The sequence below is a fragment of the Takifugu flavidus genome, chromosome 1 (genome assembly GCF_003711565.1).
Source record: "Takifugu flavidus isolate HTHZ2018 chromosome 1, ASM371156v2, whole genome shotgun sequence".
In the NCBI taxonomy this organism is placed as follows: domain Eukaryota; kingdom Metazoa; phylum Chordata; class Actinopteri; order Tetraodontiformes; family Tetraodontidae; genus Takifugu; species Takifugu flavidus.
The window spans coordinates 2,185,864-2,211,407 of NC_079520.1; the positions used below are offsets into that span (position 1 = coordinate 2,185,864).

The 25,544-nt window shown below is 46.9% G+C and overlaps 2 protein-coding genes across 6 annotated transcripts in view; one reads left to right on the plus strand and one right to left on the minus strand.

Moving 5' to 3' along the window:
- Window positions 1-1,060, minus strand: part of sema5ba (sema domain, seven thrombospondin repeats (type 1 and type 1-like), transmembrane domain (TM) and short cytoplasmic domain, (semaphorin) 5Ba) — an 87,619-nt gene extending 86,559 nt beyond the window's left edge. For 2 of the 5 annotated variants that reach the window (XM_057042441.1, XM_057042430.1), the window contains exon 1: window positions 896-1,058. The gene's annotated coding sequence lies outside the window, so the exon portion shown is untranslated. Of the gene's footprint in view, window positions 1-895 lie in introns of all 5 variants that reach the window. The other 3 variants (XM_057042463.1, XM_057042473.1, XM_057042482.1) reach the window with 3 other exon arrangements.
- A 762-nt stretch (window positions 1,061-1,822) lies between these two features.
- The window catches only part of pdia5 (protein disulfide isomerase family A, member 5), a 29,264-nt gene continuing 5,542 nt past the window's right edge, over window positions 1,823-25,544 (plus strand). The window contains exons 1-14 of the mRNA XM_057042518.1: window positions 1,823-1,964; window positions 7,414-7,540; window positions 8,975-9,062; window positions 11,760-11,843; window positions 11,926-11,971; window positions 12,671-12,763; window positions 13,414-13,474; window positions 13,706-13,773; window positions 14,806-14,897; window positions 17,801-17,872; window positions 18,888-19,024; window positions 23,264-23,334; window positions 23,785-23,948; window positions 24,146-24,276. Coding sequence (XP_056898498.1) covers window positions 1,899-1,964; window positions 7,414-7,540; window positions 8,975-9,062; window positions 11,760-11,843; window positions 11,926-11,971; window positions 12,671-12,763; window positions 13,414-13,474; window positions 13,706-13,773; window positions 14,806-14,897; window positions 17,801-17,872; window positions 18,888-19,024; window positions 23,264-23,334; window positions 23,785-23,948; window positions 24,146-24,276 — 1,300 coding nt within the window. The 5' untranslated portion in view covers window positions 1,823-1,898. The remainder of the gene's footprint in view (window positions 1,965-7,413; window positions 7,541-8,974; window positions 9,063-11,759; window positions 11,844-11,925; window positions 11,972-12,670; window positions 12,764-13,413; window positions 13,475-13,705; window positions 13,774-14,805; window positions 14,898-17,800; window positions 17,873-18,887; window positions 19,025-23,263; window positions 23,335-23,784; window positions 23,949-24,145; window positions 24,277-25,544) is intronic.

A 25,544-nucleotide genomic window follows, 5' to 3' on the forward strand; every position in this document is an offset into this window, starting at 1 on the left:
AAGGAAAAAGACATTCAACAAGCTTTTCATGAAAGGCTTAATGACTTTCCGAGCTGATTTCGTATTTTCATGCAGAATTAGTCTAATGGACGCTCGCTGGGATTGAGGGAGAACAAAAGAATGTGCGCAACGGGTGCACATGGCGCGCGTAAAAGCCAATTTGTTAATTGGAATTAATAAGCAGTGAGATCATAGATCCGAGCCATCTCGAATTGGCCAGAAACCTTACAGCACCTGGTAAATCGAATACCACGTTTATCAAGCAAATCGGATGGTTTCGATGCACACAAAAGTGCATCGGGTGAATGCGGCGGAGATGCAGAAAACCAGACAATGCATTTCACAAGCCGTCGCGACATTGAAGTTTACTGAGAGGACTCGCATCTCGCCAGGACTCTACAGGGGAGCGTGAAGTGCAAAGTTCCAGACGTGGCAGGCACAAGCAGCTCCACTAGCCCACAAACGCTCTTCTGATCCTGGGATGAAACGTGAGTGGAAAGTAAAACTGGCCTGATAAAGGAGCTACTAACTGCCCTGAATAACACGGACTGAGCACCGCGCCTGAAATAGCCAAAGTCAGCAGAAGCGTGGAAAAGTGCTCGAAATTCCAAATCAAGGCGACACCCTGAAGTGGGAGAAAATGGAGAAAACTGTCGGATAGAAACGCAGCGCCAAGAAAGAATAGAGTTTACGAGCAGCCGAAGCAGTTTGGGATGGAGGACTTTACATTCTATCACAGCAGGTTTCTCTGGCTATTGTGTAAAAATTACAACACCACCGAATATAAAGCCGATCTGCTGGAGAGCAGCGCGCAGCGCGCCCCGAAAGTGTTGCGCGATCGGTCCATTCACCACGGTTTGCAAAAGGAAAGAGCGAAAAAGTGATTTCCGTTTACCTTCTAATGTTTTGTATTCCCCAAGTTGAGAATGGCACCCAAAGATGAGGAGAGGATCAGACTGACAGTGAGCAGGAGAAGCGGAGCAGACGGGCTGGCGCGTCCTCGGTCGCTGTGCGTCACTCTCCGAGCGACCTGAACCAAAAACTGCGCTCTCTCTCCTCCAGCCTTGGACGATACCACGAGTTGAGGAGGGACCGGGGCAGGTGGGTGGGGTATGTGCGTGAGGCTGGGGGGAATAAATTGGGCCAATTTGCAGGCACGGCGCAGTGGGAGTAAGCGTGAACACCCCCCCCCCCCCCCCCAGGAGAGCTATACGGGCGTCGCGTCACGGTCCACAGACGGCACAGACTTGGTTCGTGAGAGCTTCACTGCGGACGGACTTCTGAGAACGAACCCATGTCCCTCTTGTTGAGTGGGACTCCGGGGAACCTGGTGTGTGTCGGGGTTACCTAGCAATAAGGTCCGCTGTGAACGGGTGTGTTTTCTCAAATGGTTTGCTATTCGTTGTAATCTTCGGATTCTTCAAAATAAGCGTTCATGCACACTTTTTTCCTCCCCATTTTTACTTAATTTGACTATATTTAATGCGTGCACCGACAGTGACTATCCAAGATAAAGACGATGATTACACGTGGCATTGTCAGTCGTGACAAAACTCAATTTAAATAACTTCTTAAACGACACGGGTATTTTACTCTCTGGAAAATGCAGTTTTAAATCTTTGACAACGGATGCAAAGTTTTTTGTATTCCAAATATGCTGTTTTCAGGACAAATTGTAAAGCTAAACTGCACACGCACGTGAAAATAAGGACTCAATTTTTCACCCGTGGCATGAAATAAGCAAAACTTAATTACCTCACGTCCAACCTTCGCTGTAATAAACAAAGTTTTCAGGTTTGAAGTTTAAACATTCCAAAAACTCCATTTCCCATGAAGCATCGCGCGGTGCTCCACGGTAGCGCGTGTGCGCCTGCGTAGCCAGACGTGGCAACGGCATCATGGCCTCTCTGAACCGCTGCGGGAGTCGGGCGAGAGAGGCGAAAATGTTCCTCTTGACGTTCCTGGTGAGTCGTGCGAATCCGCTTTTTAATCGTGTCGCGTAAGAAAGTGACAGTTTAACGTGGCGCTGCATGTCCACGCATTAGCCCCCCCGTGTAATGTGGAGCAGGACAAGTGCGGTTCGCCCCACGCCGCGTCTCCTAGCCCGTCCGTGCGGGAGGTAAAGTTGACGGTCCGTGACTGAACTTGGGGCTCAGCCTGATTTAAACAGTCAGCACTTCGAAGATTCGGGACCTGTGAAAGCGTTGTGCCGGTTCAGGCACCAGTATAAAGACGGCGGTGTTCTGACCAACACGCGCCCGTGTCTCCGACCCTGGTCCCCGCTACAGCTGTCTGTTCCACTCCCGGTGAACTCTGGAGGAGCCAACCTGGCAAGCTAACCCACCTTTATTTAGCTAGCATGCCCTCTGAGTTGTTTGTTTGTTTGTTTTAAGGTGGGTTAAGTAATTATTAACCTAGCCGGACTCCTGGCACAAATATGTTTAAAGACCTGAGTGTGAAAGCTGAGGCAAAGTTTAAAACGATGACCTGTGTCAGTCACAGGTAAATATGAGCTGGCTTCTGTACCCCTGATTTGAGGCCACACTTGGCCCGATCCCACCCGATCCCACCCGATCCCACCTGATCCCACCTGATCCTGCTGTAGGAACCGACTAGAAGTGGGTTTTGTGAAGATAAACTTTTTTTTTTAGGTTCATTGCACCAGAAACAAGAATGTAATTAATAGCCAAATTCCCCCTCATTCTTTTAAAGTGCTCAAGTTTAAAGCCTTAAAATATTGATGTATTTGAATTGTTGCTCAGTGAAATAGCTGATATTTTAACGATCCGCTTTACTGGTGTGACTGGTTGTGTGTGGTGTGACTGGTTGGGCGCCTGGCTCTTCTCTTAAAGGGTCAGAGGTCACGGTGTAATCAAGGGGTTGATGCTTTCCCCCATTTTCTCATTCTCTTTTACATTGGGCATTAATCTGTGTTGTTTTCAATCTTTATTCTTACAGGACAGCGCTGAAATGAATGAATACAAACTCCAAGATGGCCTTTATTGAAGTAATAAAATATGTGTCAGAAACAACTGATAAGCTTTGTTTTCCAGATGTGTGAAAATCACTTTATTTGTGTGGTGTGAGCAAATGTCAAGCATCCTAATCCCCCCCCCCCCCCCCCCCCTCAAATCATGCAGCTCTGCGTCAGAAGAGCGGTCGTTTTGAGCGAGGAATAGTTTGATTTCATGTTCAAGCACTTAAACCTGCATCTATAATGCATCTATAATGCAGGTTTAAGTGCTTTTTAAGTGCTTTTCCTCCTGAAAGTGAATCCTGTGAGCACCACAAAGATTCTTTCAAACTGTAGACCGTGTTGAATGGTTTTTAGGGGCTGATATTGTTTGTATAAAAGCATCATATTTTAGGTATTTCCATCACTCTTACATGGATCATGTATGCTCACCACTTTTAAAAGAATCAATACCAAGTCCACAGCGGACAATAGTCTAATGTCAGCCTGCTGGTAGAGATGCCACTTTACTCTGAATCAGTTTAGTATCACATGCTTGTTGACTCTCCAGTCATCCAGGGACTGGGTCCTGCTCTGGTTCCTGTTGAGGAAAACAGAGCAAATAAGGGTGGAGATCCCTGGTGTGACTCCAGAATACAGGGTCAATTTATTACCCACTAATATATTTGAGTGGCTTGATTTCAGTGCTTCACAATTAACTTCGTATTAAGTTTCCAAAACCTCCAATTAAAGCGAAACCTATTTATTACTGTAGCCTGCTGCTGCAGTTCTGTATTCAGATTTCAGTCTCTCGGCGTTCGGTGTGACCTGTTTTCCTGGGTGTGCACGCGACAATCTTTGAATCTTGAATGGTTCCTAGCTAAACTAGCTAGTTCCAGCCTGTGAGCGGCCGACCTGCTGTGGGACGGAGGCTCAGGCTCTCCATCGTGGTTCTGCTGGGATCCGATGCTGCGTAGCTTCTTTATACCACAGGCAGGTGAGGAGGGAGCCAGCAGCCCGCCTCATTAGTCAAAACGCAAATAAGCGAGCGGCCGTGCTGCTCAGCGCACAGCTAAATTAATAGTGTCCTCGGAACCGGGCCCAGCAGATGGAGGCTCGGTTCTTGCAGACAGGAGCCGGGCCCCTGCTGCTTCTGAAGAACTGCAGCCTTTAACGCGGCCTGGCGGCCTGACCCGTACGTTCAGAGGGATGCCAGGCCTCGGAGGAAAGTGGGTTTCTCACTGCTTGCTTGGTACTTTACAGCTGACAACTACCCCCCCCCCCCCCCCCCCCCCCCCCCCCAGGGTAGGACTGTAATCAGCCCCGCTTGCTTGTGTGACATTTGAACAGAGTTCTCGCTCTGAACATGATTGCGTATTTGACAAGGTTGTTTTCAGACGACGCCGTTTGTTGTAATCAGCACACTCACGAGAAACGTTGTGCGCGAAAAGGGCGGTTCTCCCGCGTGGCCTCGTGCACTGGGAACCAGCTGAAACCCAACAGAAGCAGCCCGGACGATCACAGGGAAACAAAACCAAGGTCATCAGCATATTGAAAGATATTCAATTTGTGTGGTTGGTCTCGTTTCTGCCAAGAGGAAGATTTAAAATGCTGCAACAAACAAAAAAAAGCTGCGTCTGTTTGAGAAGCCCTGATTCTTGGACTGTAAAGATAAGACATATTCTATAATGCCCTTATTGCAATAACATGCATAGATCACAAAGCAATTATTCCTCATGGAAGTCCTGGAGACACTGGTTGTGTGAGGTGTGTGTGTGTGTGTGTGTGCGGCGCGCTCTGTCTTTATATCCAAGGGTCTGCTCTGGCCCTTAATTAGCATTCCTAAGTGGAATTCTGAATTGAGGACTTTAAAAAAAACAAAGCAAATAAAGGAGTCCTGGATTCATCGTGTGTTCTTCCTCCATCTTGAACCTTTGTGCTGCAGATCAAAACTCTGAGGTGTGAATGGGTTGTAGAGCCGACGCGAGGTTATGAGAAAGTAATTCATCAAGGTTTATTTTATCCAGTTTATTTCATTTGATGGCATAATATAAAACACATACATGAGGTGTGAAGGAGGACTCTGAATCATGCTACCGGTACTCCCTCTGAAGGTGTCATAACTCTCCAATGCTCCTGTCGGAGTAAAGATGCTGTGTGAGGGAGCCGGGTACTGGTCTCAGGAGGGCTGGGTACTGGTCTCAGGAGGGCTGGTGACTGGTCTCAGGAGGACGCAGGAGTCACACTCGCAGCCAACAGGTGCTTTATGGGAGCCATAAATCACCTGTTGGGAGGAGGTGCAGCTCTCGGTGGATGATGCTTCTCTGTTGGTCTGTGGCAGCAGAGTGCTGTTTTGGTGCTGGTGCCCTATAGGGCCAAACGGACCCCTCTGGCCTCTAGGGCCAAACGGACCCCTCTGCCCTATAGGGCCAAACGGACCCCTCTGGCCTATAGGGCCAAACGGACCCCTCTGCCCTATAGGGGCAAACGGACCCCTCTGCCCTATGGGGCAAACAGACCCCTCTGCCCTATAGGGCCAAACGGACCCCTCTGCCCTATAGGGCCAAACAGACCTCAGAAATGGGGGGGTCAGTGCTGATCAGTGAAACACATCAAAGAGGACTAGAAGGCTTTGGTGTGAGTTGGTGCAAATGTTTTAATGTGTTTTGGGATGGGGCAGAAACATGCCACAGAATCACCACAGACCAGTACAGACCAGTTTGTGTGAGTTGCTGAGCTGGGTAGCAGCACACTCTGGTGGATGTAAATCATGCACAAGGCATCAGGACACTGATGTTACACAGCCTCTCTACATGGAACAGGACTGAAGTGGCTCCAGAAAACCTGCTCATATTTTGCCTCTGGAATTCCCTCCCTCAGCGTCCGACACTCACCTGTCCTCCCACTGTTGCCAGCACCTGATCAGCCCATTCATTACCAGGTGCTTCTCCATAGATCCAACTAAAGAGCGCCGTGATGCGGGATGAGCCCCATCAAACTCCGTTTCGGGCGTCAACTGACAACTACGTGCGAGGCTCCTGACACGGAGAGTAGAAATACACTTAAGATTCTGATCAGAGCCCCCTCAGAAGAGTGCCTAGTTGGGAATTGAAATTAGGAAATGGGGCTGACAGGTGCCTGTATTCGTTCCAAGTGAAATCAGTCATCAAGCAGGATCCTCGGAGTGAGCGGACAATGTTTGCTGTCTAATTTAGTGCCTTGCTGCAGGACAGGAAGGCTTTGTAATGAATGGCGATGGAACAGAGACCATTAGAATGCATAGAATTAACTTCGTACGGCCTCAGTACAATCACTCTTGTTTTTGCCTTTATTAGTGGCTTTTGATTAACGTAAAAGCTCCTCAACGGGGGTTTTGCATTTTCATGTGGGTGTGCACGTCACCGGACCCACTGTTGAGATGTTAAGTGGCCAAAACCATTAAAACTAAAGCAGCATATACCCGTCTGTAGCTCAGGTTGAAGCAGGATTTATAGTTCAGATGTAGAAGCCGGCTCCTTTGTGCCAATGAACTGACCAAAAGTTGGTCATCCTTTTTAAACAGGCGTTTCTAAAACTTCCATTCTCTTTTGTGTTGTAAGTAGGATTAATTGGCCCACGTTTCATGGCGTGCTCGGAGTGTTCGGACTGGATCCAAGTCGCACATAAACATTTATTTTGGGCAGGTAGGGATCTCGGAGGTAAGAGCATTAAAAGAGCAGTGAAATGATCAAAGCTTAAATATAAAGTCTTCACATCCAAGGGCGGACCCGGTGCTACCTTACTGGAGTTTGGGTTAATCTGTCACTCAAGTCCTTCACACTTGAAGATATTCAGAGGTGAGGGAGAGGGAGACGGCTCCAGAGCGGTTAAATAAATGATAATAAAGGATGAGGATTTGGACTTGGGCCGGGTCAGAGGTAGAGCCACAGGCTGGTGCTGTCCCCACAGGCGCCACCACACATTTCTGCTCCATCATGCGCGCTCATTAGAGATGTTTTGACAGTTGACCTCCAAACAGCGAAGCCTGTCGGCACTCGCCGGGGTTGGACCTGCTGTAACGATGGGCTGTAGCCAAGAAACGTGCCCTCTACGTCTTTTCTATATTTAATAAATATATTTAATATAGCCCTTTTACTTCGGTGGAGTCATTAAAAGCGTCGCATTAGTTAATGGCAACATGAATCACAGGCAGATGGGGAAGGGTTTTAGGCACAAACGTCCTCGTTCAGAGTCGTTTAAGGTAAACGGTTGGGTGGTTCTGCTGCTCCACATCAGAGTTCTTCCATCCCGTTAAGCTGTTATTGATAAACTAGTGTTTAATATCTGCTTTGCTGCATGAACCTAATTAGGCCCCGGAGCAAAGATGCTGAAAGTGTAATTACAGCAACGCTCTTAATTTGAAAAGGCAAATCGGCACGGGTTCGTTTCCCTAACGCTGCTTCCATTCGTCCTCTCTCAAGCTGTGGCTGCTGCCAGCGTTGGAGGCCGTGAAGGTTTCCCCTCTCATCGAGAAGGTCGGCGACCACAAGGATTTCAAGAAGCTGCTCCGGACCAGAACCAACGTCCTGGTGCTCTACACCAAGTCAGGTTGGTCAGGAAACAACAGAGAGTTCAGCATAGCTGAGAGGTGGATACATTTCCAAAAACTCCGTATTCAATGATGTACCGGTTTCTGCCTGCTGGGACAGGATTATTGTGCTCGTGATGTGTAGTTCAACTATTTTATACCAAAATATGGATCTTCCCAGCATGTAAGAGAAATATATGACAGCATTAGTGCTGCTAATCTGCATTAGTGGAATATTTCAGTCCTACGTGAATAACTGCAACACTAAACTAAAGCATTCCTCTGACCCACTTGTGTAATAAAGCTTTGCCCAAATGTGATCGATTCAGTTTTAATCCTTTCGCTGCCCTTTTAAAGCCGTGCTTTAAAGGGACGGTAAGTTTGTAGAAGGATCGCTGCGATGTTACTAATGTATCTGCTGAGAACACCTCTCACACGGGCAGGACGTCTCGGAGCCTCGCAGATTCATGCGCTTCATAATTCACATCAGCCTGCGCGATGGCGTCGGCTCAGTGAGGGTGACTGATGGTCGGCCTCGGCGTCACACCGACGCACCTGCTTCCTCTCCCCCTCTAGTTCAGCCTTCACCAGGCAGTTATCCACCTACCTCTGGTTTCAGTCATCCTCCGTAAAGGCAAGCCCGCCTCCGACCTTCTGCAGTGACATTCCTGTAGAACAGCTCTCTGGTTATCCCTCATCCAAGTTTAGAGAGGGTAAAAATAGTCCAGCTGCTCTCCCTTCACGTCCTGCTCTGTACACCAAACACTGTTTGGGCTGCTCACCTCGTAAAGCAGGACCCTGTGGAGTCAATGCAGAGCATCTTCACGCAAACACAACCTCGGTCTGGAGTTACAGCAGCTTTTCTCTAATTATGCGGCGAAGAAAATAAATCTGGTGTCAGCAGGAGTGTAAAAGTGATGTTTTAGGTATGAGGGCTGCAGCATTCTGCAGGAATCTGCATCAGGCCTGATGAAAATCAGCAATCATTTCTGCTATTTCCGTCTCCCTCCAGCAGTGTTGGGCCCGGTTTAATCAGATTTATCAGATTGTGCGCCCATCCAGCTGTGGAGCTCTTCACACTGTCTGTGTCCGAGCTCAGGTTTCATTCAACAAGTGCAGAGTCTAGTTCACCACATCGTCCCTGCTGCCATCATCCACTCTCCTGAGCTTCAGGGTCCTGTTACAACCACCTTTTTTCCTGCCCTGTTCCTTTATTGTGCAATGTTGAGTGGTGAAGTACAGTAACACGACCCCTCCCAGGGAAAGGTAATGGAGAGGCCTGAACCATCGTTCCTCCACCCCCAGACTCTCTGATCTTTGGTCCAGGGTTCACTGCTACGCTGATATTCACTGTAATTTAATTCCTCTGCAGTGTGTTTGACTGTGTCCTTTGCGTCCGGAAGCTTTTCGGAGCTATTGAATGGTTTGTGTGAAAGGCCCGACTGTGCCTGCAGATACATCCGGGGACCCCCACCTGAAACTGTTGTCGGACGTAGCCCAGACGGTAAAAGGCCAAGGGACGATCGCCTGGGTGAACTGTGGGTAAGTAGGCAACTGTCTCCCGTCTCTCTACCTCTGAACGACTCCCGACAGTAATTCACAGGAATTGTCCCCACCTCCGAGCAATAGAAGGATAAATGTGCCCGTTCAGCTCACAAGGAATGGAGCCCATTTACTGGCTCTCGGTACAGGCAGAGATTATCGTTTAGCAGAATTTTTGAAAATGCTTTCTCCATGTTCCAGGTTGTCATTGTGTAGAGACGTGTCAGGATATAATGGTGCGTTTAGCTTGAGGCTGTGTGGCACTGCTAACCCAGCGCTAAAGCATTTGTGTTGGAATAAAATAACACAGATAATCTCCTGATTGAGATGCCCTTTAATTGGCACAAATACTGCATATGTCTTGCATCTCCCGGTTCCACGTCTGTGTGTGAGCCACACTGTGGATGTGTTTACATGAAGCAAATAGCAGGTCCCCCTGAGACGCTCTTAACTAGTGTTTACTTTCAGCACAGCCAGATTTGCTCCCCAGCGTTCTGCCTTCTTCTCGTCCTCCTCTCCACCCTTTCGGATGTTCAGTTCCACTCACTTCACTTAATTATTTTTATACCTGTCAACCCATCAGATGCGATCCGTGCTCTCCCTCTCCAGGGAGGAAGGAGCACAACACCGAACAGGAAACTGCGGAAAGCTGGAGCTCTCCTTTGACACCTGGTGCTCTCCGCATCATTCACCATCCCTCTCAGGCTTATCTCAAAACGACCAGAAGGAATTGTCTGACTTGTTGGTGTCTACAGTTTTCTGAAAAGCCCTTTGTGGTGATCTTTTCCACCGGTCACGTTTTTGACTCGCCTGCCTCTTGTAGGCCAATTAGAGAGTGCTTTAGAGTGAAGAGATTTATGCCACGCCAGACTGCTGCCAGCGGAGCTAGGAGATGCCCGGTTCATCACCGCAGGACATACGGAGTTGGTGCCAGACTCAGCAGTAAAGTATTGTGCTGTTTGGCATATTTCTCCTCCTTCTCAAATGGGCCTCTTCCAAATTGAAGCTCCAGCTGCGAGCTCATGGTGGACGGAGGGAGACGGGAGTAAAGCCCACGTCTCAGCGTGAGAACTGTCAGCCGTGCCAGGGAAGAGGGCCACCGAGGCCAGAAGGACACACTGAACAGATGACAGGAAGCTGAGTGTTGGCCAACAGAGGGATGGATGATCTCATACAGGAAGAGAGGGCAGGATTGAGCTGCCCTGGCCCTTCTGGCCATTTACAACAGACACAGGACAAGAGGAGACACGAGTATTGTCTGGATGGGTGAGAGGAGGAGAGCTTCTAGCAAAGGGAAGGATGTGTGTTTGTTGCAGGATGATAAAAGGCACGCAGCACCTCATCCTCTTTGCATGATGAGTCCATTGTTAATCCTTTTAAAGGGGATCACACAGACGGTAAACTTGGACCGAGGGGAAATCTTCCACTCAAAGTTGAAATTGCACGCTCATCACCCACCGTGTATCTTTAAGAATTTTATTTGGGCTCCATTCCGCTGCATCGGCCGACGTTGCGTAAGATAAGTTACGGAGACTTGAACTGGTCGGCAGGCCGGGCGAATGACGACAGAAGTTTGAATCTTTGGACATAAACGGCAACAACTACAGGAATCTGCTCTACAGTGCTAATGTTAGCTTAAGAGCTATGTGACGAGTGATGTGACTGAAATGCTACCGGAGCCACAGAGTCGATCCATTCATCTAAAGAATGGGGGATTCGGCGTTTCTCAGCATCTGCTGTGTAACAGTCTTCCTCCCCAGGTTTTTCAACGTGCCACGTTGCTTCATCAGACGTGGTCGGTGCAGCATCGATGCGTTGGGGGTCATTGGAATTCCGTCTAAGCCTTTGTGTCTTTTGGACATCGGTGATTCGATGTCACTGCGGCTTGTATTCGCCCTGGACGAGGACGGTTGCTTGTTCAGTGGTCGAGTCACAGAAACTACAACCCAGTGACACAATGGCATGAAGATTATCCTCCTGAATCCGTTTTGCAGACTATGTAGAATGAGACCTAATGAAATTGGAAATTTACTGCAAGCAAACAGCAGGTCGCAAAGATAAAGATGATAACATATCATAATATTACAGTATCCACAATCCAGAACAATGTAGATCCTGATATAGCTGCTCCTCTCATCTGTGGACCCTCCATCACTGACATTCAGTCGGAAACAGTTTGGAATTAAAAACTCAGTCATCTGCAGATCCATGTTGAGGTCACATCTGCTCCTGGTGTGACCAGCCGATGCCATCTGCCTTGATAAGTTAGTTAAATGCTGCAATAAATACAAGATAATTACCTAAAATCCCCTCAGACGTGCTGCTCTTTTACAGAGCCCATCTCCATCCTGCTGTGACCACATTGGAGACCTAGGTGTTGGAATTCTCTGGCTTTATATTTGCTAGACTCAGCTCTTCACTTTCTGTTGCTCTTTTATTGTGGAAGAGGAGGAAATATTCTCATTCCTTTCATTGCCATTTTCCACTATTCGTCTGGTCTGGCTTGTAAGCACAGAAAATGCATCGGGGAAGCCCAGACTGCTCTCTACAGCTGCCCCCTGCAGTTCATCCAGTAGGAAAGGGGCCAGTGACCCAGTCCTACAAGACCCAAAACATAAATAACACATTTTTTAAGAATTTTGTGAATTTTTATTTTTGGATAACTCAAGAGATGTCTTCCTTTTTTTCCCCTTTCAGGGATTCAGAGGGCCGCAAGCTGTGTAAGAAGGTCAAGGTGGACCCAAACTCCAAACGTGGAGGAGCAGAGCTGTTGCATTACAAGTAAGTAACAACTTAATGTGATGCTGAGGTGTGATGCTACGTGATTTGGGGCTCATTAAATTGAGGATTGTGTTCCTTGCAGAGATGGGACATTCCACACAGAGTACAACAGGGCCAGAACCTTTAAAGTGAGTAGTCTTTGTTTTATTGGTTCGCCTTGGTGAGATTGACTTTGACTTCCTCATTATTAATGTATGAGGAAGTGATTAAGATGTTATTTTGATGAGTGTAAAGCAGGAACTTATTTAAAAACACGTCGGCTGCTTTCTGTCACGCTTACACTCGTCTTAACCAGATGGTGTGTTTCTACTTTTGAATGCTTATTAGATGGAATTTAATAGATCTTCAGACCCGTTATTGACACCAGAAAAGGTGGACACGTGTGTCGTAGCCCTCAGCCACCTGCAGCAACACCGGATGCCTGGTGTTGAGTTGGCTACGCTCCAATTAAATGGGACCATCATTGGTTTTGAAAATCAATAACTCCAGTTAGGAAGGTTATTGTGTCTAAGTGCCAAATCCTGGTGATCATATCGGCACAGATCACTCATCAGTCACCAATCACCCTGTCCACCTCTGCCTCAACACCACACCGCGGGCTCTGCTCATATTCTGCCCGGCTTGAAGGCAGAATTGTGCAGATAAAGAGCTGAATATCACCCGTAGGTATTGGTAGAAGATACATTTTTGTTGGCTTAATCCATAAAGATATGAATGCTGTCCTGAGGAAACTGTCCTGCGCTGTGGGTTTTCTCTCTGCGCCCGACAAATTGTGCGATTGCGATTCCAACTTGTTGATTAATCCTTGTTCTTTTTCCATGTTTCAGTCCATGGTAGCCTTTTTAAAAGACCCGTCAGGACCACCGCTGTGGGAGGAAAACCCCGAGGCAAAAGATGTTGTCCACATAGAAACGGAGAAAGTAAGTAGCGCCCTAAGTGACCTTGTGAGCTTCAAATCAAAAGGAGTGACGCTCGCACTCCAGTCACTTGACGGCAGCCAGAACAGCCCAGAGGAGGGTGTCTGAGCCGGGTTCTTCTGCTCACATCCTGCACTATGTACCTTGTTAGCATTTGCACCATCAGAGAGTGTGTAGTTCAGAGAGTCCAGGAATCTTCCCAGACAGCTGCTGTCCACAAAGGTCATATGGCACTCGTATCAAACCCCCCCGCAGACTTCCCCACCACCTGCCACCCTCAGACTGGAGATAGAAGGAGCAGTTTGACAAGCCTTTGATTTAACGAACAGCAGTCCTGTGACTTTTCATCCTCTCATACCCTCAGGCTGGAGGCAGATTGTGCTGAATCTGGTATTTTTATGAGGTGCCACAACTCTTGGAGCTGATGAGCAGATACTCGTGTTGGGCCTGACCCCCCCCGCCGCCCCTCCATGTTGTAATAATGTACATCTTCTTGATGTGATGACTTGTGTTTTTAGTGCTTAACAAAGATAAAGGGGCATTTCTGAATGTCATAAACGACCAGGTCTTTGTTGACCTTTATAACGTAATTACTTTATTTTGTTTGCTCTGCTATTTGCATGAAAAATAACAAATCCCCAATCTTCCCCAAGGACTTCAGGAAGCTACTGAAGAGGGAGGAAAGGCCTATCCTCGTGATGTTCTACGCCCCATGTGAGTGCTGTTATTTTCACGTGTTCAGCGGTTTAAAAGGAGCCTGACGCACGTGCGGCTTTTCTCAAAGTAAACCGAGAAAAATGTTGAACAGAAAAAACTGATTGTATAGCTGTCATCACCCAGTGGCTCGCTCTTATCTTTAAAACCCAACGCATAGATGCTTTCCCTCTGTTCCGCCGTGCACCTTCCCAGTGCAATAACGCTCGTCTGTGTCGTACACCGATGCAGGGTGTGGCGTCTGTAAGAGGATGCAGCCGGTGTTCCAGCAGGCCGCCACAGAGACCAAAGGGAAATATGTAAGTCAATGTAACGTATGTAATACAGACGCATTGCTGGTGCCCCACCTGCAGCCGTATTGACTGTCAGTAATGAAAGTCGGGGGGGGTTAGCCCGGCGGTCTGCACTAACACAGCAACAGACTTCAAATTAAATTTCTGCCTCGGACTTTTTCTTGTGCAACAGCTCAGCAGAATTTGCACTAATAACCCAAATGGCCTCTACAAGCAGGGAACACCCCCCCCCCCCCCCCCCACTGCTGCTCTTGATTCATCCTTCAGCTTATTGACAGCTGCTCATTCAGGCAGCCACTCGTTCTGACACTGCTGACAACGACTCCAGTGTCTGATATCACTGGTCCAGTTCTATCTGTAATGCACGGCTGGATTAAATGTATTTCTGTCATCGGCAGCACCTGCAGCGACAATTAAGCGATTAAATCCCCGCAGACAAAGTTTACAACCTCTCCATAGATTAAATGTCTGTTTAGCTTTGTCAGTTGCTTTTGCTTGTTCTCCAGTCCTGGTTTTCTTCCCACTTCTCCCCTCCTCTCACCTAAAGACCCAGAACTGCACAGAGCTCCTGAAATGGATCCTGGTGTTTATTAAACATTTCAGTGGAGGTGCCAGATAAAGACAAATCTGGAAAAATGCCCCAGGAGACATGGGAATAGAGCAGCATGTAATGTTTGCCTCCCACAGCAGAGAGTGAATAATAAGATAATTTCACTGCATCCAGCCCGATGAATAACAAAAATGTAATCCTCTTAATTTGAAATTAGCAGCGCGCTTACAAATTCCCAGCACAAAACACAAAACGTGCGTTCAGCGTAATGGTGCTCTGAAGGTCGCAACGCTGAGATGGAGGTCAGGGGCCAAGCTGCATATTTTTCACCCTTGTTTCATAAACACTTGGAAGTGATTGATTTCAAATAACTGTGGCTGTTTGTTGGAGTAATTCTGCTATTATTTTAGGACGATCGTTCATTTGCACACTCTAATAATGAATGCTTCTCATTGCTTTGCAACCGTTTTCATCACGTTTATTTTTAGGTTCTGGCAGGAATGAACGTGCATCCAGCCGAGTTTGACGGCCTCAAGCAGGAGTACAACGTCAAAGGCTACCCGACCTTCTGCTACTTTGAGTGAGTTGAATGCTTCATCCCTCACAGTCCACCCACTTAAGTCATTTGTAGCCCTCTTGAGAGCAAAAGGCCTTGTGGTAATAGACTGTGCACCTGAGTCTGGTGGTGCTGAAGGTTCAGCATTAGCCTCTGGCAGGAATAAAGTTTTAACAAGCTTTGGGAGCTGTAAGTATTCCCTTTGAAAAAGAACCAGCATCTCAAAATATTGGACTTGTATGACATTTAATTTGTTGGTCGACAAACATTTGATCATTCGTACGTCTTCCTGCGCCCATCTCAAGGAAAAGCATCGGGAGCAGGCCGGCAGCTTGCAGCGGTAACATATTTAAATCTAACATTTCGTTTGTGGGGGACACGGTCCAGCAATTCCAAGTGGGATTTAAACTAAATCCTTTATTACTGTGAAGCAACAGGGCCAAACACAGAGCGGTGCGCTTTAATGGGGCTCAAGGTTCATTTCCACAACAGTGCGTCCATTGATTGCGCAACAGTCATTCTTATGGCCGCCAACAGTATCCTGAGGTGTTAATATCTTATATAATTGTGGACCTCGGAAACCTTGAGATATTCGGGATAACTTGCACTCCTCGTGGCACTACGTTCAGCAAAACACGCTAACGAAGGTGATGCCGCAGCACCACTGGCGTGTGTGAGGAGCTGCAGACATCATCTTCTCCTCTGTGATGTTAAAGCCACTGTTGGACTCATGTTGTGAGTAATGTCAGAAATGTTGTATGAGGCGTCATGCAACAGGTTGCTTATGAACGTTGGTGGTGGTTTATCTGGGAGCTGACAGCAGCACTGGATGGGAAGCTGGTGTTGAGACTTTCGTTTCTCCTCCGCTGAACAAAGTGCAAAAAGCATTTCAGGAGCAACACACACACCTCTGAAAACATGCTGCTTTTGATTTAACCCGAAACAAAACTCCTTCAATAATTAATATGCCTTGCTGAGGATACATTTGAATTTATGATAACTAAGCTTTGTTTTCCGCCCAGAATCTCCTCCGACTTTAATGGCGCACGCGACGATGACGTTAACGATTATTACGTTACTGTTGCTGTAATCTGATGGTTTCTGTCTAAGCATGTAGCTGCATGTACACACAAATGTAAAGCTCGCGGCGTTTCACTCAGCGGGGGTTGGGAGTGTGACTAACGGTGTTTGTTAAGGCAGACCCCCCACCCAGAACACCATCGCACTGCTGCTTCCTGTATGCCGCTGCTTTATATCTCCTGTTTTATTCTCTCCTTTTATTCCTCCCACACCAAGTTCATCATCCCCATTTCCACATTGAACGCTCTCTCCAGTCTGGCCTTTTAATTAGACCGGGACTGATTAAGTGCCTCTGCAGTTAATCAGCTGCGTGTGTGTTTGCCTTCTTTCTGTACATGCACATCTTTTGTGTGTGATTACACACGCTCGGCCAAGCTGTTAAACTGGGACCACATTAGTGTCAACTCAGAGCTAGCTAACGACCAACCGGGCCCATTGGCTTCAGTAATAAGCCCCTTACTGATAAACAGCAGCTAATCACCGCAGCCTAAATCAGTATCAACACTGCTGGCGTTATCTCACATTTGCACCCAGGCCTTTTTTCCTCTCATTTTCCTGTCCTGCAGATAAAGAGAGCTGACTATCCACCAGCAGCACACCTCAACATTTATCAATTAAAGCACAGATAAAAGTAAACCTTCTTCTTCGGGGCTCTTTGTCCTTGCTGCGTTCCTTTAAGTGCGAGAACAGACGCTGTTGCGAGTGTCATTTATCTACTGCCGCCTCGGCTTGGTTGGTTTTACAAGGTTTCGGTCTATTTCACAGCAGCAGAGATAAAGCAAGGGGATCCAGCGTCGGTCATAAATCTTACTGATTTAATTCAAAGCAGCTGCTCTGAGCAGCCAGTTCACTTAAAATGTATCAAACTCTGAATCCAGGATGTGTAATGGCCTATCACCTTTAATGATGTCCGCTCTGTAAGTGCGGCTGTCACCACCCTCTGCAGCATCACACTGTCCACACTCATTTAGGACCGACACTCATCCCTCAGCACATCTTCTTTTGTTTAATGGGGAACGACGAGCTCCAGCCCTATATTACCCCCCTAAAGGGACTTTGTCTCACTCCGAAACTATAAAAACGTTCAGTGAATGTATCGCACAAGGTCGTTATCGGCACAGAAAATCTGCTTAAGTTTTAAATCTATTCAAACCCGAAGGATGGGGAATACTCATTTCAAAATCATTTAAATACACGGCTGGTGTTTCTCCTCCCCTGAAGTATTCAGACGTGTAGACGCTGGGTAGGATGTCAGTCAGTTGGTTCTTTTGTCATAAAGCATGTGGCATTTGTACATTCAATCCCTGTATTTGCATTTCTGCCACATTGTTCTAGCTTCTCTCTAAGGTTTCCTCACTCCTATAGGATGCTCTCGGGAGTTCTGGGCATCTTCAAGGAAGTGCTTGTATCAGAAATCTATACGGTCCAGACCCACTCTACGAGAATGAATTAAAACTTTGCAGTGAATGTAAAAGGTTTGGTTCTGCTGCGTCAGTCGCTCCAACCCAGACAGGCCTCACGCACGCTAATCTCCCCTTAAAGTAAATAAAGAAATTGAAATTATACTAACAGACATTAATTTAAGGGGAGTCTTAAGAGCTCTAACTGTGAAAATGTGGGGCCCACTGGCAGAATTAATAATGATTCTTCTGTTGATTTAACAATCCTTTCGTTAGTTTTGACAAAGTTAGCCATTGCTGATTAAAAGTTTCTGCTCCTTACCCATTTTTTCCGACTTTGTTGAGAAGAAGAAACAGAGAAGGAGTTCAGTTCAGGCGTAATGGCGTGCTGATATTGCGTCCTCTGCTGACAGAAGGTTCTGCTTCTGCTTTTTCCCTGTCTTCTAGGAAAGGAAAGTTCCTCCACCACTATGAAAACTATGGAGCCACAGCCAAGGATATAGCAGACTGGATGAAAGAGTGAGTATTGCTCTGACCGCAGGACCCAGGCAACCAAGCAGCCTTTCCATGCTACAAGCAAACTGCTTTTTCCCATTTCCGACATCGTTCTTCGCTTTATTTCTGTGGCTTTTACCACATCCCCTCTCCTCAGTCCAACTCACCCTAACAGTGGCATCAGTCTACACCTGTTCTGCTTCTTTCTTTCCCCTAATGGTTCTGCCTCCGCCTCCCTTTTCCATTTACGCTGCGGGCCAAGCAGGAAAGTCGGGACTGGCTAAGAGGCGTGAGGCAGAGAGCCGACAGGTCGCAGCTTTCTGAGGAGACAGAGTCTCTTGTCTGTTCTGGAATGTGTCAGGAATCCTTGGATTAAAACAGACCACATTCTCCATAAGCTGCTGCAGGAAGGCTGCGCCATCTCCATCTGCTGTTGCTGAGGATGTCAGCGGCCGTTGTTCTTTTCAACAGCGTTCCACGTCTGGACTTATGCTGTCATGATCTAAAATCCCGGTCCTGAGCTGTCAGGAAACATTGAGTTTTTTCCCACAAATCACTGGTGCTAGTAAAAAAACACCAAAACTCTCCTGTAGACATTGCACAAGTAAAGAATTCAAATATATGGAATAAAGTCCCGTTTTTCCCGCCGTATAGTTTGGCGTTGGGCACCCGTAGGCCCACATGAACAGGGGCCCGGTGGGTCTCTTGGTGGGTGTGTTTTAATGTGCCATTTCTGAGGCTCCATAGAGTCACACCTCCACAGAACAACCAGCCGTTGGGGGGGAACCAGAGACGTTGTCACAGAATGCTCTATGCACTATGTTTATCCATCTTTTCGTAAACCCAGAGGCAACATTGTGCTTCATGGACAAGGGTGAGGCCGTTTTGCTCCACTTTTGTACGTGTGTGACCCTGGGTGGAGCGTGGACCACAGCTGGGTTTGATTTCTGCTCTCTACAACTTGGAACAGCAGTTGTAATGTGTCCGTATTTGAAAGTGTTCCTAACTTGAGTCTCCCCTTTTCCATTTCCTGTGTCAGCCCTCAGGCCCCACAGCCAAAGACCCCAGAGGTGCCTTGGTCCGAGTCGGGCTCCTCGGTCTTCCATCTGACTGACGATTCCTTTGACGGTTTTCTGGAGGAGCATCCAGCTGTCCTGGTCATGTTTTATGCCCCCTGTGAGTAAGAAAGCAAGCTGTGATTAGTAAATATTAGCCTTTTCTGGAGGTTTTGCTGTCATTTAAACCTGCACAAGCAATCAAAAATTCCTATTTTCGAGGTGAAAAGTAACAATCCCCAGTGTTTGTTAGCAAAAAGCCAAATATTTCTTCATTAATAAACTAATCCAGCCGATCATTTCTGTATAAAAGCCCTAATCAGATTATCTCCATTTGTTATTTCTTGCCTGAAATGTCCCGTGGAACCACTTAAAATGGTTTTTAGTTTCACATTCTGACCAAACAGGCCAGTTTATTTCCAGCTAAACTATCGACCGTGTTAGTGTGCAATGATACACAGATAGTTGAGGAGTTTCACATTCCAGCCCGATGTGTAAAACTTTATCCCGGGTAGAGGAAAAGTTCAGTCCCAAATAACCTCCCTGTTTAATTGTCATCCTGGGTAATCACAGACAGCTGGAGGACGTGACAAGCGTGGTGGCTGCTGCCAGAACTCCGTCACAGATACAGGCTCATTTTAACAACAAACCTTCGCTCTGTTGCTGCCATGATCGTGCTCGCTTTTCTCCTCGCACCACGCTGCCGTACGTGCAGAACCCTGTAAACCTTCTAGCTTTTTGTAGTCGTACGAGTAGGTTGAAGCTCAGGCCACTTTGACCTTGTTCTGTCTGACACCAGCTGCTGTTCTCATCTCTGTGCTGTTAAATAGAGCTAAACTAAATAATAGGCGGTGTTTCTGTACCATTCACCATCTCTACTGTTGTTTTCAAACTTAAAACATACTTTGCTCAGCTTTTCCTTCTCGGTTGCCAGAAGCAACAAGCTCCACCCAGAGGGCAAAACACTCCCCAGCTGTTGATGTTACTAAACTCCATCTGTGCTAGGGCCTGACGCACCTACCGTCTTATTATCTTCTACATAAAATGAAATCATTTAGCAGAAACATCCAATCGGGGCTCCATATTTCTGACAGGTTGATACAGCTGTATAGGAAGGATCAGCCACCTCGGCCCTCTCGCCGTCTGCACACCTGTTTCCAGAACGCCAAGGTTCCCTTTCTGTCACTTTAAAGGGAGATTCACCACTTCACAACCCACCTGCCGTCCCTCTTCTGTCTCACCCCTAAACAGCTTGGTTGTCAGCACACAGAGAAAAGTGAGAATCAACTCTGGTGCTGACGAGTTTAGCCGACTCTCCAGCTCCGTGTGGTGCTGGAGGCTCACCTGCCACGTTTTTATGCACCTTTCTGGTGAACGCCAACCAACATGAATCCAATAAATAGTTCACCACAGCTTTGCTGACCCCCTTAGGACGATGTCATTGTCCTTGCACCGCTGGTCTTTCACACCAGGAAGCCTCACTTTCTTTCCACAGTCTATAAATGCCAATACTTGTAAAACTAAATTACCATTAATTGGGTCCGATATGGTTAATGTGCCAAGGTCAGTCCATCTTGTCCATGAAAATAGAGTAAATATCTGTGCATTAGTCACACGTACATTAACACACACATATATCCTGATTAGTTTATTGCTTCGGAGCACTGCATTACCCCCCATCCGAGTGTGTCGGGCTCATTCTTGCGTCTATAGTGCCGTTTCTTAATGGCTTTGCGGTGAACGCGAGATTAATGGTGTTCCATTTGTGACCATCAGCTTGCATTTATGTCCACTTTCTCGTGCAGCCACTCTGGGTTGAAGAGCACACTCTGGGAACTCTGGGGGTCTTCACAGCTGTGAATCCTTCAGCTGGATGCTCAGCTCCTCAGACTGGTTCTGTCCACGATGGGAGTCGAACTCTGCCCGTTTTGTACGCAGAACACAACTCCAACAGCATGTTAGCTAGTCCATCCATCCATTTTCTGTTATTCCTAATTAGAGTTGTGGAGGGTGCTGGAGTCGGTGCCAGCAGGAATTCACCCTGGAGAGGTTCCTCACAGGACACACACAGTCGTGAATGGTGTGTGTGTGGATTCAATGCCGCTTCATTTCATAGTTAACTCATCACTCGAGTGAAATATTGTGAAAAATATGAAGGTGCCCTTCAAGGTGAGGCCCAGTTCAGTACAGAATGTTCCAGTGCACGTGGATCTGGCTTCCATCTTGCTGCAGCGTGTGTGATGGATGGCCGTGGCTGTGTCAGCTCTGTAGGTAACACAACACAGAATCGTGAGTTAGCGCCTAAATAAACTCGATAAGGAAGAAGAACCTGACACAGGGAAGGTGCGACACGTGAATCGAGGATTTAAGAGCACAGACAGACGGCCCGGCGCCCTCCCTCTGTAGCGGGAGCGATATGACGGATGGAGAGGCAACGTTGTTGCTAACAGGTGATGATCTGTTGCTGCTGAAACTCCACCTGTACGTGTGTTTAGCAACTCAACAGGGGGGCAGAGTGTGTTTTAGTGCTCTTACCTTAGTGGAAACACAGATAAATGTGTACAGTTCAATACCAGCCTGAATTATTCTGAGTGGAATAGCTGCTTTATTGGGCATGTGCTCATTTATGAGCCTCTGGGGGTTTCATGAAGCAGAGTTTTAAAATGAGACTTTCTGCAAGACTCTACTTCATCTGATGGGCGAGCAGATTGATGCACAGCGTAGCGCTCAGTCCTCTCTCTCTCTCTCTGCAGTTTGAAGGTTCAAAGTCTTTTTCTTTCCGTTTCTCCTCAGCTTCAAACCCAATCTGACGTGGTCGGAAACGCCTTAAAAAAGACACGTCTTTTGCGCTTATATTGCTGTTGATTTATTGCTTGTGCCAGCTCTACATTGTATATTGAAGAAAGGAGTTCCTGAACTGTTCTGACAAGGGCAATTTACTGATTTTGGAAACGTACCAAGTTTGCTTTACGCTTCTGTGCCCAGCAGCGTCGCGACCATATAAACACATTACTCATCCCTGATCAAACGGCGTGTTCATTAAACCTAAAGCTGAAGCGACGTGTACGTCGTGGGAGACAAATGTTCCGTATATATTTTCTGTTATGTCCTTTTTCTATCAGAACTCCAATGTTGCCAGGATGCTGTGTGCCCATGCAACATTAAACACACCTCCACCCCACACAGCCAGTTTATTCACCATGCTCTGGGCTCCAACTGTTTTATTGCACCAATATGTAATATGTATTTTTCTCCAGTCTCGTCAGATTTTTATTATTACGTGACATTTTTATATCCATTTTGTCGGGGGAAACATTTCCAGCTGCATGACTTATTCAGAAATGTATTCGCTTTGAACTAAATGACTTAATTAACTCGATACAACGGTCATTTATTGGCGCATCTCCTGCCAAACAGTCATTATGCAAAATATCTCCATGTCAATTATTAATAAGCAAAGCTAATGTCAGACGTTTCCGGCGTGTCCCAACGGCAGCAAAACTCCCTCGCCGGGTGTTTAAAAATCCCCCCAGGGGCCGAGTCTGTGACGGAGACGTGTAGGAAGCAATTGCACGTGACTGGAGTCGCCTCTGCGAGGTGATCGATAAATGTCATCTCATTTACAGTTTGATCCTCAGCGTGGAGGCAGCAAAGCCGCCGTCGTCGGGCTGGAACAGCCAGACCGAGCAGATTTACAGCAGTTAATGCATTCAAATCCACAGAACAGCTCTGAGGGATTTGTATTATTGTGCAAAGATTGCATCATCAGAGCGCTCCCATTGTTTTTTAAGACCATTATTCCGTGAGAAAATGCACTTTTTTCCCAGCATTCATCAGGCTTTTGCCACATTGCTCATCTGTCTTATTTATGCTCACTGAGGTTTCCTTGTTTCTCAGTGGCAGGTTGGTTTTACAGGCTGATTTACCACAATATGAAAGCAAAATGTCAGCACACAAAGGTTGTAGCATTCATTTTCATGACTAATCTCCACTAAATCAAACTTCTGAAGTGTTTTCCCCCTTTTTTTTGCATCGCACTATTGTTATTTTCTGTCTCAGTAAACTGTTACTCCGTCTCTGTTGCACTTTATATGTAAATGCTGTCATCTCCCTCCTAATCCTTTTAAAAATACTATAAATGAGGTTAACCAAGAGATCCGATGATACCTTATATTTGAAAATAAACCTGGAGAAAAAAGCCACCGAGCTGTGGTTCATACACAATAACAGTTACAGTCGGTCTGACTGAGTTTCACTGTCTGTTGTTACCTTGTTTTAAATGTGTGTGACCAAAATATTGCCTTTTGATTGATAATCTGCGTGACTGTTCTGGGTCTAATTACTGACATCAACTTTTTAGGGTGTGGACACTGCAAGAAGATGAAGCCAGAGTATGATGAAGCTGCTGAAATACTCAACAAGGGCGTGGATGTAAGTTTTATAACCGTCTTCTGTTTTGTTCATTTTTGGGCCACGGCCGGTCACGCGGGGCTTCGGCGGCGCCTCATTAGCAGCTCATAATAGTCATAATAATTCCTTCAGTTGTTCTGAATGCTGGGCGCTCATGTGACCGCCCCCCATCAGCCTGCTTTCTCACCATTTCTCATCAGTGGGTTGTGATTTCACCCTTTCCTCTCTCCCACTCTGTCCTCTGTGGTGGGCAAACACCCCCCCTTCAGGGGAAGGGCCTGGAAAACCGCCCCTTAGACTCACTATTTGGTTGTCGGACTCTTATAGTCACAGTGTGAGTTCTTGTGCGAAGGTTGACCTTGATTGTTTGTAAAGCTCTTTGTGTCCTGTAATGGCTCCGTCTCAGAGGCCTTAATTGGGCAGAATAATTAGCGAGTATGATTTAAGGTTTGCTGTTTGTTGTTTCTCCAGAGTCCGGGCGTTCTGGCAGCAGTGGACGCCACCGTGCACAAGGGGGTGGGGGATCGCTTCAAGATCTCCGGCTTCCCGAGTCTGAAATACTTTGTGAAGGGCGAGGAGAAGTACACGCTGCCGCAGCTCCGCAGTAAAGACAAGATCATCGAGTTCATGCACAAGTGAGCAGCGCAGTTCAAGGTCACAGATTGGGGCGATTCCCAACAGTTCCAGCTTTTTGGAGGTTTCTAAACGGCAGCCTGACTCGGTTTAAGGTTATGTTCAAGCAGTGGGGTCACTAATCTGAATGGAAAACACCTCATCGTGTTTGTGTTATGGGTTTTTCTTGTTTACTATATGTAATCCTCTGTTTCTGCAGTCCACAAGCCCCCCCTCCACCAGAGCAGTCCTGGGAGGAGAGGCCCTCTGGGGTCAGCCATCTTGGCTCTGAGGACTTTCGGGAGGCTCTGAAAAAGAAAAAATGCCCTGTGTGTTTCTACTACGCCCCGTGTAAGAAAAGATCCACACTTTTCCTCTATAATTAGCAGGAGACACACGTGATCTCACACTTATGTCACGTAGGCTACACACATTGTGCACACTACACACCCAGAGTACATAAAGTCCACCCGAGATCAGAATTTTCTGTTTTTAACAGGGAAAAAAGCCGTTTCCCTCCTCAGATATCAGGTTCCTGCAGTGCTGCTTCATGGTCGTGAGTTTAAATTGACCGTGAAACGTCCTTGAGGTGATCAGAAGCAGCTCAGCGCTCTCTTCCTCCGGCACGTCTGGAGTCAGCGCCTGAAGCGTTTTGCTAAACAAAATGAAAGCGCGACACAGTTCAGGTGTTCTGCAGAGCTCCTCTCCGTGTGCACGTTAGGCAGAACCCACCTTCGGCGGCTCCACACCGCCCACCTAAACCCCCTTCACCCTCCTCGGGGTTTCTCATCAAAAACTCAGCTTGTGTTGTACGAGCTAATGAATACAGATGTGCACGGAGTCTCGAGTTGTCATAGAAATGATGTTTTTGTTAACAAATGCACACATTGGTGCCATCTTCCTGTATTATCATTATCTCCGGCACCGCTGAGGTAACAAGTCAATTATGGAAACACTGTGTTGAATTAAAATGTAACGGAGGAGGAGAGAGGAACGTACAAGAGGATACATTCTGATACGATCTGACACGCGCACGTGCCGTCGGTCCACTCTGGTTCTGAATCGGGGTGGTCGTCTGGGCTCGCCATGTGACGGGTGTACGTCCGCAATGCTGTTTTTTCTCTCAGTACAAGACTGACAATTACGGCAGAACATTTTAAAGGCCATTTCATGCTGCAGCTTAAAGGGTACTTCAACAGGAAATGGATTTCTGAGTAGTGGCCAGTGCTGGTTCTGAGAGGCAGGCTGAAGAAGTACGAGCGGTGAAGAGCTCTGCAAGAACAGATGTATTGAAATCAGGAGAAAAAAAACTGCTATTTACTAAAAATATTCATCATTTAGCCCTGGAAGCATTGTTAAAGTCGACAACCAAGACAAATGTGGCTTAGCAGTCGAGGCCGTGACGACGTGTTGAACCTCCATCACTGAGCTGCACCTTGTAAAATAATGATATTAAATAGGTAGATCCACATAGATTTAGAATCAACCTGCATGCAAACCAGGTGATTGACAGGTGATCCAAGCAGCAGTGCTGAATAACGTGAAGAGAATCTTAGCGAAGCTGCCTTTGTGTTCTTCCAGATGATGGTGAATAAGCATGAATGTAAAGCGAGGCTGTG